The sequence below is a fragment of the Motacilla alba genome, chromosome 8, assembly GCF_015832195.1.
Source record: "Motacilla alba alba isolate MOTALB_02 chromosome 8, Motacilla_alba_V1.0_pri, whole genome shotgun sequence".
In the NCBI taxonomy this organism is placed as follows: domain Eukaryota; kingdom Metazoa; phylum Chordata; class Aves; order Passeriformes; family Motacillidae; genus Motacilla; species Motacilla alba.
The window spans coordinates 13,870,250-13,885,897 of record NC_052023.1 but is presented as its reverse complement, the minus strand read 5'-3'; the positions used below and the strand labels follow the sequence as shown (position 1 = coordinate 13,885,897).

Sequence of the window (15,648 nt, the reverse complement as noted above, 5' to 3'; positions counted from 1 at the left end):
CTGGTCACTATGCTTGTTTGTAGCAGGAGCACTTCAACATACATTTTATAAGGCCATATATTAAAAAATCATGAAAGGGTAGGAGGCTTTTAGTTCTGCAGTTTCATTACTGAAAATTGTTATTATCTTGCTAAGCAGTGTCCTGAAAAGGTATTTTTCTCTATTAATCTCATTTTGAATCTGCATTTTATATCTTAATTCCAGATCAACAGTAGATTATAGGTTTGCATAACTGTAATAAATAGCACACTCCTCACTACAGTGTGTCCAGACTTCCACATTCTAAGATATAAAGGTAATTAACTTAAATGTTAGATTGAAAAAAACCTGTAACTCAGATGTTTGCTAGGTCAATGCTCTGAAGACTATGTTCACATCTTTCTTTTACCTGTTTCTGTGAGATTTTTGTTATATTGATTTTCCAGCTAAGTGAAGAGTGGGGATTGCAGCACTGTGATTTTGTCTTTCCATCCCTGTGGTCACCTGCCCAGTCCTGTAACTGTATCTCCAGTGTGTCTCCATTTTATTGTGAAAGCTCCTTATGTCAGGAGCTTTGTGGGTTTCCTTCCAGCTCCTCTGCATTTCCAGACACTTGTGACAGCACTGAGTAAATTGCACTAATGGGCTCAGAGGAAAGCAGTCTGCTTGTTTGAAAATCTGTTCTAAAATATTCCAGCTCACTGTTGATGAGTGAGTACTTATCTGTACCCAAAGAATTCAGGAAATTACCCTGACAATCCATTTTTGTAGCCTTTTACCTAGGTATGTAGGATGTCAGATGTCTTTGAGAGGTCTTGTCATATGTACCATGGCTTAAGATCTGAAGTCTTGTTTTCTGTTCGTGTATGTAAAGTTAAGCAAATGTATAACCCATGGAGCTTTTCAAACTGGGCACCAGTAGTACCACAATTGCTTAGAAGGAAGGAAGTTCTCATTACGAACAGTACACTGAGTGATGTGTGGAACATCAAACATAGGGTATTTTGTAGCAGGTGATTCTGCCATTCTGAGAGAGTAAATATATCGGATTAAATAATTAAAAATGTGCATGTGCAATCTAGTCTCTTTTTCTTGGGGTTCACAGTTGTGGTTTCAAAGTTACTGGTATGATCCAAACTAGGTTGAAGAATCTCATTGACTTGAGTTGTTTGGAATAGAGTCTCAAATTACACTACCTTACTTTCAGTTTGAATTTGACTCTCTTGCTCTTTTTCAATCTGATTAATCAAACCTTTTTTCTGTGATACTTACTGTTTTGGGGGGGAAAAAAGGGGGTAGGGTCTAATTAGAAAATTACTATTTAGAGATTAAAAACTTTCCAGACTGCGTCAAGACATGAAGTGAAGATTCATGAAAGGCATAGGTCACTTGTGAGTAGTCTGGAGGACTAGGAAGGAAATTAAAATGAATTAATTAAAACAAAGGAAATTAGAGAGGGATTTGCTAAAAAATACCTGCATATAATCTAGGCTGGAAGAGTATTTTTCAGGGCAATTTACTGACTTATTATGATACACCTATTTTTTGTAACAGCATGAAATACTATTAATTTTTGAGTTTCTAGAATTTATTACAACTTGTCAAAGAATAATTCTATTAACTATGAAACCACTTCTTTCCACTGTCCCCTGCTCTTTACCAAGGCACTGTTCCTTTAAATGGACTTGAGCATCTGCTATGTTCTCTGTCCGTGTGCAACTGTGCAACACTTCCCTCTCTGGCAAGAGTATCCTGCCTCTCCTGTCCCTGGAGGAAAAAAGATCCTTTTTTCTTTTTTTTTTTTTTTTTTCTTTCTTTTTTGTCTTCTGTGCCTTTCTAGGACAGAAATGTATCTTTCCTACTGTCACTCTCACACCTTTGCCAGGCAGCTGTAAAGATAACATCTCATCTTTTTTTTCTCTGTAGAGGACTTTTAGTCAAAGTGCTTGCTTATGTAAGAGTGTGCTAACCTGATGAAGATGCTTTCATTTCTTCTTCACAAGTCTTTCTCCATTTATGTGTTAACCATTTTTGTCCAGCTACCCTTGAATCTGTATGGTTGAGCAACAAACCTTCACTAATTTATGTGCATCAGGATTTCAGGAGGGAAATGGCATATGCAGCAGGAACTGCATTCCTTTTCTGCCTGAGTGTAAATTCAGAGATTTCTGACAGCTGACTTGCTGCAAAAGTCTCAGTTTGAAAATAGAATGCTTTATGTTATTAAAAGCAACCTCTTGGAAACAGGTCTCTCAGGTAGATTGCAAGTGAGATATGCCACTGCATTATTGTAGCTGAACGCGGGTTATAGGTTATGCTTATTTTATAAGCAAAAACTTGTCACAGGTATGAGAAGTGACTCAGAATTTGATGTAGTCATTACCTGACAATGCTGCTGCTGTTACTGTACGTGATTTGGGTGAGTACTGCAATCAGCTTTGGCCTGTAACTGGCAAAGGCTGCCTGCAGAGCAGTCTGTGCTGCAAGACTTTTCCTTCAGCTGTGCTCTGACCTGGGAGTAGGGCTTGGCAATAATAACAAATCCTAAGATATGAGCTAGAGGAAGATGCCTGGCGAGGACCTGGATCAGAGAATGAAGTAAATTTAGGATGATTTTTGCTGTATAGAATTAAAAAAGAGGTGTAGGAGCTTGTGGCTGCCAGGGCCTGTACACTGCTGATGTTGCCTGTCCGAGTGAGCTCTCCTCCTTCCAGCTCCCTCCCCCCAGCAGCAGCCCTTCATGTATTGCTGTGAGAGCTGTATTCCTGTCTCTCCCAAGTGATCCATTCCTCTGCTTAGAGAGTTGGTCATCTAAAGGCAGTTAGAGCAATGGTTGCAGTTTACCTGGGAAGGTTGCAGCTTCTTCAGCAGGGTGGTGCTAGGTTTTCTTGCTGCAGAATTGGAGCATCTCATGCTGCTGCACTGGGGATACACAAAGCAGGGAGGTCTAAACAGGGGCAAGTCTACTGCTCCCATGGCTTAGCCTACAATTCACTGCAGCAATTCACTGCTCTGGGTAATGTATCCCCCCAGATGAGATGCAGTATCTCTTGACATGTCATGTCATGACTCTTGATCTGTCACTTGACATGATGGGAAAAAATGCTGAGACTGTCCCATTTCACTGGACCTTATTTGGCCTTTGGAAAGGAACAAAGGGAAGGCTGCATCCTATGTAAAATATTTTGGAAAACTAATGGTTTAGAACTGCTGGTGCTTTGGTATTCAGTGAAACACTTGGTTGAAGATGGACTACTGAAGAGAAGTCAAGGAGTTGTGAAACAATTTTGAATTATTACATAGAAGCTTAGGTCAGAATACAAATATTTATTGGTATGGAATGGTGCTTTTGAAAAGTTAAAATCCTAAAGTAAGTTTGAGTACAGAGTACGGTCCCATTACTTTGTTTTCCATATGGCTGAACTACAAATTGTCCTTAGAATACTCTAAAGGTAGCCATAAATCTTTACCGTCAACTCATGTATGTGTGCGTAAAACTTGACTGGTCACAGACCTTGGTGTTGGTACATGCTATTTAGACCCTAAAGAGTATTCTTTTGAGAAGAAAAGAATAGTGTCTATCTAAAGAAAAGCAGTAACTCAGCAGTGTGGTGTAGTTTGGAATTTTATGGTCCACCTTCAGAACACAGTGTGTTGTAGTAACTTTGGGCAGATAATTTTCTGTGATTGTTAAATGAATGAAAGTTCCATGAGCTGCTCGCTTTTTATTAGCATATCATAGCTTGTAAATCATGCTGTGTTAGTAAAGGGCTGGCATTTCTCACAGGGCAGTGTTAGTCCTCTTAACATTCTTCCAAATTTATTAAAAGTTTTTAGTCAGTACAGCAAAGAAACAACTGCCATGCATTTTTGTACATTCATAGAAGTCCTTAATTGGCTAGCAGACGAACTTCAGTATTATTCCCAGGAACTAAACATGTCTTGTACTCTGGTGGTATTCTTAGCCTGAGAAACAGATAACATGCAATAGCCAGTGAGTCACTGTGCCCAGCACTGCTTTTCCTTCACAGTGGTTTTAAGGAGGACAAATGCTTTGCTTTCCCAACTCTGTGTCTAATTTTAGTATGCTAGTGGGCCCAAGGACTTTCAGGCCACCTTCTCAGATAATGTCATCTAAAACATTCAAACTTCAAAATGGCTGGGTGTTACTGCTGCACTGTCTGACATTGTATCTTTGTGTAAAACATCTCCTCTTCTTTGTGGATAAATACACAGGGGCACTAAATGGACACGAGGGAGATTTGTCTTGTTACAAAGCAGAATTTGACTACTGGTATATTTGTGACACTCATAAAACAACCATAATCTGTTCTTTTTATGCTTTTGCATTACTGGGCTGTTAAGGGTAAATGTCTGTCTTGAAAGGAAGTTAGATCTTGGAGCTCAAAATATCTGCTTTTGTAGTTTCTTAAAAGGTGAGTGACTTGTCCAGAACATACATCTCTCTCTCCTCTGTTGTGTGTACACACACAGAGAAAAAGAAAAAATGTGAACTTGTAGGTAATGTTTTAGTAATTTCATTAATGCATATCTTGTCCAGTCTTATGACCACATATATTTCGCATCATAAATCATGGCTGAATTTGACTTTGCTGTAGTATTCTGCTATTTATAGTAGAAGAAATCCCTTGTGCTCTCTATAAGCTATTTTAAATAAGTCTTGCAATCACCAGAAGCAGCAATGTAAACTGATCTAAAGCTGGTGTGCGGAACTTCAGCTACACATGTATCTGCAGAAAATAAATAAAAGCTTTTAAATATCAGTAACATATTATATACATTTTGAAAACTTGTAGATTTGTTCGAGGCAGCCTGCCAAAGACAGCATTAATTTTCTTGGAGACTTTGGTATAATAGTGCTGCATGCCCTAAGTCGTGTAGCAGTGTGTTTAGAAGTGATGTATTCCCAAGGTTTTTTCCCTAATATTTAACCCATTGTTCTTATGTTCTTAAGCTGGACCTAAAAACTTCTTAACATGTGTGGTTTTTCATGTAGTGCTGTATTCATGAGGGAAAAAAAAGAAAAAGGAATTTTGTATGACTTCAGATGTGAAAAGTAGCATTTTATGCAAATAAATGTTCACTTTAAAAACTGAAAATTTAAATGTTTGTCAAACCAAAATATCTTCAAATCATATCTGTTGCGTCATGAAGCAGTCATTAAACTGCAGCCACCTTACCACATGGTTATTGGACAATTGCTTTAAAAAACATTGAAAAGTGAAAAAGAAGGAACAGATTATTACTGTGATTTCAGTTATTTCCCATTTGGTACTGAAAACCTGTCACACAGAGTGTCTGATTTTAATTTTTTACTTAAAATATGGTTTAAAATATAAAACTCTAAATTCATTGAGCTTTATGCAGATAGAAAGTGGTAGTATTGATTGAATTCAGTGTTACCTATTTTCATGTCCGAAATGTCCCATACCCAAATGAAAGTCAGAAAAAGAGGTAATGTAATTTCATTTTGAAAATTACCACTGCAAAATGATTTTTCCAGAAAGAAAATAATTGAACCGCAATGAGCAAAGTTTTGTATTTACAGTAGCTTGGTCAATCTTCTAAAATAAGCAATTCTTTATACATGCAATGTAAAGTGCTTTCATATTTAGTTTCCTGATATTTACTTTTTTTTTTTCCCAGGATTTGTCTATGACAAAGTCTCTCTTACATTTTTTTAACACAGGTATCTATCCATTCCAGAACTAATATTTTCTACAACCAGAGACTGAAATGGCATGACTGAAGTTTTAAGTAATTTGGCTTTGACAGTTTCACCATTTACTGAGAAGCTGGAACAGAATTTGAACTCTATTTCTGCACTATCCTAGGTTATAATGCCATCCTTTCCTAATGAGGGAGGTATGCTAGTCTTGGACTTTTAATATACCCTATGAATCATTCAGTATGCTTGTACCTATAAATTGTGATGGAGTACTGTTTGTATTTTTAGTTAATTTGTGTATGTTATTTGAGATATAAAAATGTTAATAGTTACAACATTATTTTTCAAAGATAACAATGGAACTGCTCCTCTGTCTTTGAGTTCGGAGCTACCCTATCAGAGCACAATTAAAAGGAAAGTCAGAAAGAAGAAGAAGAAGAATGGAGTCATCACTGCCAATATTGCTGGCACAAAATATGAAATTGGTAGGAAGCTGTATATTTTGTTTTCATACTTATAGCCTTTGATGTGAGAGAGTTACTGATTAATGGAGTGAATGAATGGACTCTGTATCAAGCTGACAGTGAGACATTTCTGGAGGAGTTTCTTTTATAAGAAACCTGGTGTTTTCTTGTAACATTTAATTCATAGCTTTGGATACTGTGCATCTATTAATCCCCATTTGTTACTCGTATTGACTCCCACTTGTTACCTTGAAATATAAAAACTTAAGTAATCAAGAAGTCTATGGAAGAGCCTTCTAAATACATGTTATAGATGTGTTTGGAAGTTTATTAAAACCTTGAAAGATGAGCAGTGTAAATTCAATGTTAAATGCTCTAATTATTATACAGAGGCTTCTCAGTAAAATCTGTTAAGGTTTTGTATTTTCATGTTTAATGCTAAAATATTTTTTCCTAGAATCAGAGTTATGCTTGGCATGTAATCAGGTTTTTTTTTTTCAAATTAAAGTAATGCATGCATTTTCTTTTGTAACACTGTACCTTCTCTAAGGAGGCATTTTTGTCCCTATCTACAGTGACACTTGTAGTCATCACTGTTTTAAAATTAATCAAGATTAAATCTAACTGCTGTACAAGAGGATTTATGCTGGATGATTGGGGAATACCTTGAATCTCTTTGCAGTTCCCATCAGTGGTTGTGCTGATTCCTGCCTCACTTTAAGGTGTTATAACATTATAATGGCAGGTTTGCAATAGACTGATGGAAGTATTGCAAGATAAATAGCTTTTTTTTACATTGTTCTCGGATGAAGGGTTCTATATTGGAAGTATTTAAAATCTTAATTGATTTTTAAACGTTGAAAATGAATCTATTTTAGAGATTCAAAATAGTCCCTAAGAGTGTGATTTCTCCACAGTGCGTGTAGTAATACAAGAGATGGGATTTGTGAAAACGCGTGATGAGGATGAAACAGCAAATCTGATCTGGAGTGATTGTGCTGTGCAGCAGGAGAAGATTGCTGAGCTGCAGAACTATCAGGTGCAGTGGTAGTTAAGATTTTTGACATGTTTCCATAAACTGCTTTACTCTGAAATGTTCAGTAATTGTCAGTAACTGCTCAGTTCTGTTCGTGTGGAGGGGAAAAAAACCCCACACAAACCACAACCAAACAGGCTACATTAAGGCTGTACCACTGCATAGCTTAAAATCCTATTCTCTTTTCCAGAGTTATTTGTTCTTACAAAACAAACAAATTAAGGCTGTAGCACTGCATAGCTTAAAATCCTATTCTCTTTTCCAGAGTTATTTGTTCTTACCACTTGGAATCTGGTGTATAAATATTTGGGGCTGTTCTTTCATGCTTTTTCTGCCAGTTGGGTGGTGTGAATGATCAATTTAAAGAAGATACAAAACATCATTTATAAGTTTTTCATAAGCTTTTAAGCAGTAAGTTAAGAAACAGAGGTCTCTATCTACAGTCCTGTGAATTAAATTTTTTGGATTTTTTACCATTATGTTGTGTTTGCATTCTTTGTTTCTAGATAGCTTTGTGAATAAAATTATGATAATCTCATGTATGAAATTATATCAATGGGCACTTATAGGGATGGAAGAGAATACAACTTGCAGCATCTTTAGCATTGTTAAGAATAGGTAGTATAGTGTAAGATATTATGTTAAATAATTTAGATGTAAGAGTACTTGTGTTTGCCTGAGCATGCAGTTGAATGTTTTAAATGACTGTAATTAGGTATGCCAGAAAAACTAAGAAGTTTCAATTAATTTCCCCTTTTTTTTTTTCCTACTTCCTCAGAGAATCAACCATTTTCCTGGAATGGGAGAGATATGCAGAAAGGATTTTCTGGCAAGAAACATGACTAAGTAATATTTCTTTTAATATTAAAAAGTTTTCCAGCTGTGGTATTTAATGCAATAATATACAGAACTATTGCTTTTTGAGGCTTGTTTATTTTCACTAAGAAACTAGGAGAGGACCAAGAATAATTTTCAAAGTTCTTTAATGACTTTGGCTTTGGTCCTGAATCTGTAGTATTGGAGTGGGCTACTTTATTTCTCCAATTGACTTCAGTGGAGTATTATGTGGGTTCACTTCTCTGTCTAAACACTGCAGAGTGTGGGTGAGTCTTGAATTATTGTACAATAAACCTAATAGATAATACACCCACATATGTATCCCATAATAGTAGAACAGAATAAAAGAACTGCATGTGGCTGGATAGTGCATCTGGACTATCCTGTGCAGTGTGTTGTAGGATAGTCCTGTTTCATCTGGGACACTGGACCAGAGGACCCACTGAAGTCCCTTCCAACCTGGCCAATTCTGTGATAGTACTTGTTTAAAATAATTAATGGCTATATTTTTGTGTGTATCAAATTTAAAAAATGTGAAGCATCTTACTGTTTATATAAGAAATTAGTCAGTGAGGCTCATTTGCCTAATTACAAATTCTCCTCACTCTAGTGGAATAACTGGGTTCTGAGGAATTATCCTAGCTGAGAATCTGTGAGTAAGACTTGGAAGAAAACAATACTAAATAATGATCTGATAGCCTAGTAAGGAAAGGTTTGAGGGTAAATATATGTCAATGTTTTATTCTAATCTAAATTAGTTTGTAGAGCAATTATTAATAGAGCTAATCTTTTGGCCCTCAACCTGACTGACACAACTTAACTGCTAACAGAACAGAATATGTTTTCATGTGAATGTAATTGATGTGATATTCTCTCTCTTTCTCAATTTCTTTCTCTTTCATTTTCTGTTCTGTAACTAGAACACATAACATGTAAAATATATGCAACTATTATGATGTAAATATTGTGTGCGTTGCTGTGGTGTCTCCATGTCCTATGTGTGGACTAGAGCTCCCCTGTGTCAGTGGTGCTGCACAAGCACTTTTCAGTGCCCCTCTGAGACTGAAATCTCAAAACAGAGATGGCACACAGAGGCAAACAGCTGTTTGGAGAGGTCTTGGAAACAGTCAGTCAGCTTGGTACACAGTGCTACTGTGTATTTCTGCAGTTCTGTGATCTTTTTTAAAAAATATGGAAAATGGACAAAAGGCTCTTGTTATCATGCACTCATTCTTTCAAATACAGTCTGATGATACCTCTCTCAACCTACTGAATTCTGAGTTCAAAACATAGTTTAAAGTTACTCAGTGCTGAGATTGCACATATAAATAAGATGGGAATAATTTCTCTTACATTATAACTCTGGCTCAAACATCAGTGTTGTGACTTCACTTAATATCAGTAGATACAGCAGGGCTTAATCAATTGTTTTTTTTCCTCAATACTGGCCCTCACAACTCAATACTTAGTATTCATACTTTATAAAAATCAAAGTGATATGCCTTGAGATTGCTGGTGAAATCCTAAGTCAGTTGGGATTTGTGGTTGAGCAGGCTCTTTCCTGTAGAATGCAGGATTTTGTTTCCTGCAGCTCTTGGTCTGTCTTCAAATTTGCATGTGTAGAAACACTAATTCTCTTGTCTTGTTTACTGCTGCATGCCATCTTTTCTATTCCCATTACTGACTCTACTGATTACTATCATTGAGATATAATGAAACTATATTGAGAATTGGTAGAGAGTTGACTTTTTTCTTTTACTTCCATGTTTGTTGTTGTACTGATTTCACCCTTCCATTTTATGCAAGTTGTTGGGAATAAAGTGAAAGAACAAATCTACCTTACTTCAAGAGGGAAATACTATTCAGGAGGTAATGCACTTCAGGAGTTCTTTTTTCAGGCAATATCCAGGCACTCTGGATCACAAGGCCATGAGGTTTTCACATGCAGAAAGGTGGAAGGGAGCAGTGTAATACATAACATGTGTAATATGAAAGAAGACAACTCAGCGAAGAAAGTGTAGGAACACAGAGTAATGGAACGGATGGAAAGAGGAATGTAATTGAGAAAAAAAAGGCAGGCATGAACATAATTTTCAAGGATAATAACAGGAACACAGAAAAGAAAAAAGTAACAACAGAAGTGCCATCATAGGGCCAACTAGATCTTAAGAGACTGTTGTGAAGGGTCTCTTAGATGAGAGCTCCTCGTGTGGAGGATAAGTGTGGTTACAAATTTGAATTCAGTAAATGGGGGAGAAGGTGCATGGGATGAGTGGGAAGGGGCACAGATCCATCTATACAATGTTGTCTTTTCCAGCACCTTTGTTGATCATATTTAAAAGGTTCATGAACTGATCATGGGCCAAAAATCATTCTCATCCATATACAGCCACTAACTTTTCATATGTGAAAAGTGAGAGGATTTTGAAATTTAGGCCTTGGAATCTGCGTTATTAGACTGAAGGTTGTGTCTTTAGTGAGCTATGTTTTGTTCAACACCATTGATTCTTTGTACAGAAAGCACTCTGAGATCAAGAGCACAGTCTGACCACATTTGTGAGCTAAAATAGTACTCAGAAGAACAATAATTTGCTGTTTACTTCTTAGCCCTCCTGATAAGGACAGCAAAAGCTAAAGGATAGAGCATCACAGTCAAATAGTGGTTACTCATAGTAGTGGACAGCCCATGTGCTGAAAAATAGGGCTATTGTAATGGAATAGGCCTTGATTACACAGGCTACTTAATGATGTTCCTAAGCCCTTTCTGAATAGGGCCTTGCAGGGAAAGAACAGAGCTCAATTCTTTTTTTGAAAGTTTTAGTGAGCCCCAGAACCTATAAACAACATTGAAGTATTCTACTTCATAATATTAAGTGTTTTTAATCCACCCAGTTATGCATTATAAAGATAAGGCGTATAGAACTGATATACTTTCAGTCAAAAATAATATCAATATATCAGGAGTAGCTTGAAGCTATATTCAATGAGTAGGGAGTGTATGTATTGAAACCCTTGAGTGAGTTAAATGGCAGGTCTCTAGCATGTAACAGGATGCATATGATAAATAATCTGGAGAGGGATTTAGACTAACACAGAAATTGCTTTTTGCCTAAAAATAGGATAATTTCTGCCTAGATAAGGTACTCAGTTGGCAAAGTAATAATATTCATAAAGACAGAGCAGATGGAGAATAGTTTAACAATATGAATGAATCAAATATCTACTTCTGTTCTCAAAAAGTTTTCCTGAATACTTAGTGGCTTTCATTGAACTAGATTTGTTAGAACAATAGTTACAGTGAAGCTGCAGAAGCACTGAACCTCATGCAGTACTGCTGTAGCTATTGTGGTTTCTGCAGAGTGTTGGGAAGACGGCTGCACAGTTTGGTGACAGTGTATCCATTATACCAGTAGGCCTTGGCTACAGTCCTAGCCCCACACATGCGGCTGAAAAAAAAGCTCTGTTTTTTCCATCAGTATTTTAGCCACTTAAAGAAAAAGTATCTACCCAAGAGTATTACGTAATCTCATAGTACAAATGAAAAATAGAAATTATATTTCCTCTTTTACATGTTAGTTATGCTGGTGCTATTAGTTTTCAATACAAAAGGAGAAATATACCTAAATCTGTATTTAATTAAAAAATATTAAACTTCACCATAGTAGCATTAAAAAAAAAAAAAAAACAAAGTATGGGAGCTTCCTGTATCACGTAATTTCTTTTTAAACCTCCAATTCCTTTCTGTTGGTCTGTGGATATTTGTATTTTAGATGTGTCCACTCTATGCTACAGAGTAGTTGAGAGTTACCTGAACTAATTTTGTATGAGGTTCTGTATGAAGGAAGTTTCAGGTACTCTGAGTATCTGAAACAAGCTAGCTACACCAGTGTGTAACTGAGCAAAGACTAAATTCATCCTGTTGGGAGCCATGATGCCAGTGTGCACAGCACCACCAAGTCCCCATTGCTCCTGTACCTTGGTGCCAAGCAGCGTTAACGCAACCCGTGTGTACCTCAGCCACACCGACAGCGTGGCGTGGGTGGATCTTCCTGTCTGCCACGCACACAGCTCTGGCTGATGGACACTTCTACTCCCTGAATTCTTTACCGTTCTTCTTCTTCCACTTTTCTTCACAGACAACAGAGGTATAGAATGAGATACACTCACTACCTCAGCTGCCACAGCTATTAAAGCAGGGAGATCAGGACCTTGCTGCATCCTTTCCCCAGATTCAGAATTTTATTCCCTATTTTTATTTTAGTTCTTTTGCTCCATCCCTACACCCTACTCCCTTCCTCCTTGATATTGCTTTGAATATCTTTGTTTTCTTTTGATTAAATTAGGTGCTCTTAGAATCTTAATCCAAATATACTGGGACCAAAGACTAATCAAAGCTTGTATTATTTGTCCTATATAGGAAATTAATGAGTTGCTTGGCCTGTGTCAAAGTCTACATACTACAATTCCTTATTTTTAAAAATCTTTCAAAAGGAACAAAAATCTCTTCCTTAATTACTTCCAATTGCTTTTTAATTTTAAATTCAGGGGGTTTTTTTGCACTCAAGAAGAAACTCCAAATATCCCAACTCCTCTTTTTTGTATCTGTTGATCCTCATAGCTCCTGAGACACCTACCAATATGAAAAAATACTTCCCAAATACCACCACCCCACCAAAAAAAAAAATTCCATTGTTTCTTATGAGTTCAATATTTCTAAGAATAGGAATAGCATTAAGTCATTTGAGTGAATGGCCAAAATTTGTAACAGGAGTGAGATGGATGCCAAGAAATTAGATGGATACCAGTAACATAATAACCGCATAAGCAAAAATGCTCAAGATAGCTTGCTTTTGAATATAACACATTCACACTCATATGAATATGTAATAGAACTCTAACTATTCTTAAAGAAATGCAAAAGTTTGCTTTCATATTACAGAATTTTGCTGAAAAAGCTCCCTTGTCAAATTGTCACGAGTGCTTTTTAATCTTGAGGATTGAAACATCAAAGTAGTCAAAAGATTTTAACTCAATTACCCTTTCTGTGCAGAATGATCAAGAGTCAGCCTCAGGAGTACAGTTTCATTCCTCGAACATGGATCTTTCCTGCAGAATACACACAGTTTCAAAACTATGTGAAAGAATTGAAGAAGAAACGTAGACAGAAAACTTTCATAGTCAAACCAGCTAATGGTGCAATGGGACATGGGTGAGTTGTCAGTTAACTTCAGTCTTCTTACCTGTTAAAGGTGAAATCCAGTGCTACTTACAAGGTTAACAGAAGCTGTGTATTAATAAGAGGATTATATTTCGAGTTGTGTGAAAGTTAGTGTGTTGGGTGAAGGCTTCACAAGCCTTAAATAAACTCAAATAATTATTATGAACACAGTTATTTTATTGTGAATTTTCCTGCTGTGCTTAGATTTATGGGGTGAGATTGTATTGGGCATAAATAGCAGGGTTTTGGTGGCTGGAGGCTGCAGGGATGTGTGTGGGAGGTCAGGATCTTTCACAGCTTTAAAACCAGGTCAAACACAACATTGTGTTCTGAAACTGCAGCCAGTCAGAGAAGCAGAAACGTGTTTGAGAGCAGCAGCCACAAGTTTTAGGAGAGACAGAGGAGATGCTGTTGGGGATGTGGCTGGATGTGCACTCTTGAAAGCAGGGCACACCCCTGAAGAGACTGCAACCTGCAGCTGAGTTGAGGAAGTTTTGTTTGTGACAGGGCCACACAGTAAAAACCCAATGAAATAAATATTGCAATTGTATTTTTAGTTCTTTTTTTTTTAGATATTTTGCTTTTATTGCTTTTAATATCAATTTGAATCATACTGTATAGTAAAACTCTTAGTTTTTCAGCATTTGTCAGAAATACTATAAAAGTAAGGCTCCCAAACTTTTCAATTTCTTCATTTTTCAGTCCTCTTGATAAGGGCTAAGATAAGATAAAGGGAAAGGTACTAGCATAGTTCAGAGAAATTTCTGCAAATTAGGAGTATTTAGTACCAAACCTCTGAAATGTATAATAAATAATAGGGAATAAGGTTAAGGTAGCATAAAGGTTCTGGGAATTTTAGGTTAATAATTTTATACTGAAAATATTAGCTTTTACAATTATTTAAAAGTCTATGTGGTTAGAGATAGGAAGTTCATAGTTCATATATAAACCTTTTTTCATTCTGGTGTGAGGGAACTGGAAATACAGAAATACTGAGCTTATTCTATGCCATCCTCAGTCATACAGATCAGTGTGCTGCTTTGCAAACTTCATCACCTAAGGTTAGCACTGAAAGTTCTTTGCAGCCTGTGCCTCGGGGAGAAGTTGTGACAAAGACTGGAAGTCTATTTTTAGAGCTGCATGAGGAATAATCACAGAAGCTGGAGACTGGTCGTTCTGCCAAACAATTTCTAAGTGTAGAGCAAACCCATTATTATGAATTGTTGAATCAAAGCAAGCAGAAAGTTACTTTGAAATGGCTCGTTGCCTTTTTCCATCTAGTGAACCACAATAAAGGACAGGAAACCAAAAGCCTTGTAAGGGAATGGAACTTCTTCTCTGCCCTAAAAATCAGATATCTAAGTCTCTTTCTCTAGGTAGACTTTAGCCTCACTACTTGGATGGGTGACCACGATAATCTATTTCAAAGAATAATGTACAAATTTTAAAATAACTTTTGTTTTTACCAGGATTTCTTTAATAAGAAATGGAGAAAAGTTACAAGCTCAGGATCACTTAATTGTTCAGGAATATCTTGACAAACCATTTCTTATGGAAGGCTACAAGTTTGATTTACGTGTGTATATTCTTGTGACCTCCTGTGATCCATTAAAAATATTTTTATATCATGATGGACTGGTGAGAATGGGCACAGAAAAGTATCACCCCCCCAGTGACTCAAATTTGGTAAGTTGGAGTTCATTCCAGTTTATTGCTTATGGTATAGACTTTAACTTGTGTAGTGTTTGCAGGTGGTAAAATTAAATGAACTGGGACTTGAGTTCATCTGGATAAACTTCTGCATTGTCATTGAAGAGAAAAAAATTTATGTAAACAATACTTAACACATGGTTTTCTATCAAAGTCACAAGTATAGCCACATTTTTGCTTATAAATAAAATTTTATATGACTTTGCATGTATGTATGCTAAAGAGTTTAAATATATTCGAGAGGAAAGTTAAAGATAACAACCAAAAAAAAAAAATAAAATCACTGCAAGAACGAACACATTGCTTTTATGTTCATCTGAGACTGAGGCTGTGATGGTAAGTGATAATAAGGTTTACCTCCTGCTAGATCATTGCTTAGCATCCATGAAGTTTGGAGCCTTTGCTGCGGGTCCTGCCAGGTTTCAGCCATTGTGTTGGGAACTGAGGCAGAAAGGACAGAACCAGCACTGCAAGTGCCCAGTGCTCACTGCAGTCCCTGAACACGAGGGAATCTCCTGCTGCTGCTGCTGCTGTTTGTCAGTGACTGCTTCAGCAGGGACACGAGTATGTACTTGGCAGCTTTAGGGTGATTCAGTAGAGCTGCCTGTAAACATAGAGAAAACCAAGAAACAGCAAGGGTCATGCTAAAGATTTTGCACAATTTCCTTCTCTTGTTCCACTGTATAGCATGTTGCCCTGTTGGGGGGTGTAAGCC

The 15,648-nt window shown here is 36.8% G+C and overlaps 1 protein-coding gene across 12 annotated transcripts in view; it reads left to right on the top strand.

Annotated features, from left to right (window-relative positions):
- Positions 1 to 15,648, top strand: part of TTLL7 (tubulin tyrosine ligase like 7) — a 66,444-nt gene that overhangs the window by 14,229 nt on the left and 36,567 nt on the right. For all 12 annotated transcript variants that reach the window (XR_005257822.1, XR_005257824.1, XR_005257819.1 and 9 more), the window contains 6 exons: positions 5,690 to 5,865; positions 6,019 to 6,153; positions 7,050 to 7,171; positions 7,947 to 8,014; positions 13,056 to 13,214; positions 14,693 to 14,909. Coding sequence is in view for 4 of the 12 variants with exons in the window: in XM_038144691.1 (XP_038000619.1) it covers positions 5,841 to 5,865; positions 6,019 to 6,153; positions 7,050 to 7,171; positions 7,947 to 8,014; positions 13,056 to 13,214; positions 14,693 to 14,909 (726 nt within the window). In the remaining 8 variants the exon portion in view is untranslated. The remainder of the gene's footprint in view (positions 1 to 5,689; positions 5,866 to 6,018; positions 6,154 to 7,049; positions 7,172 to 7,946; positions 8,015 to 13,055; positions 13,215 to 14,692; positions 14,910 to 15,648) is intronic.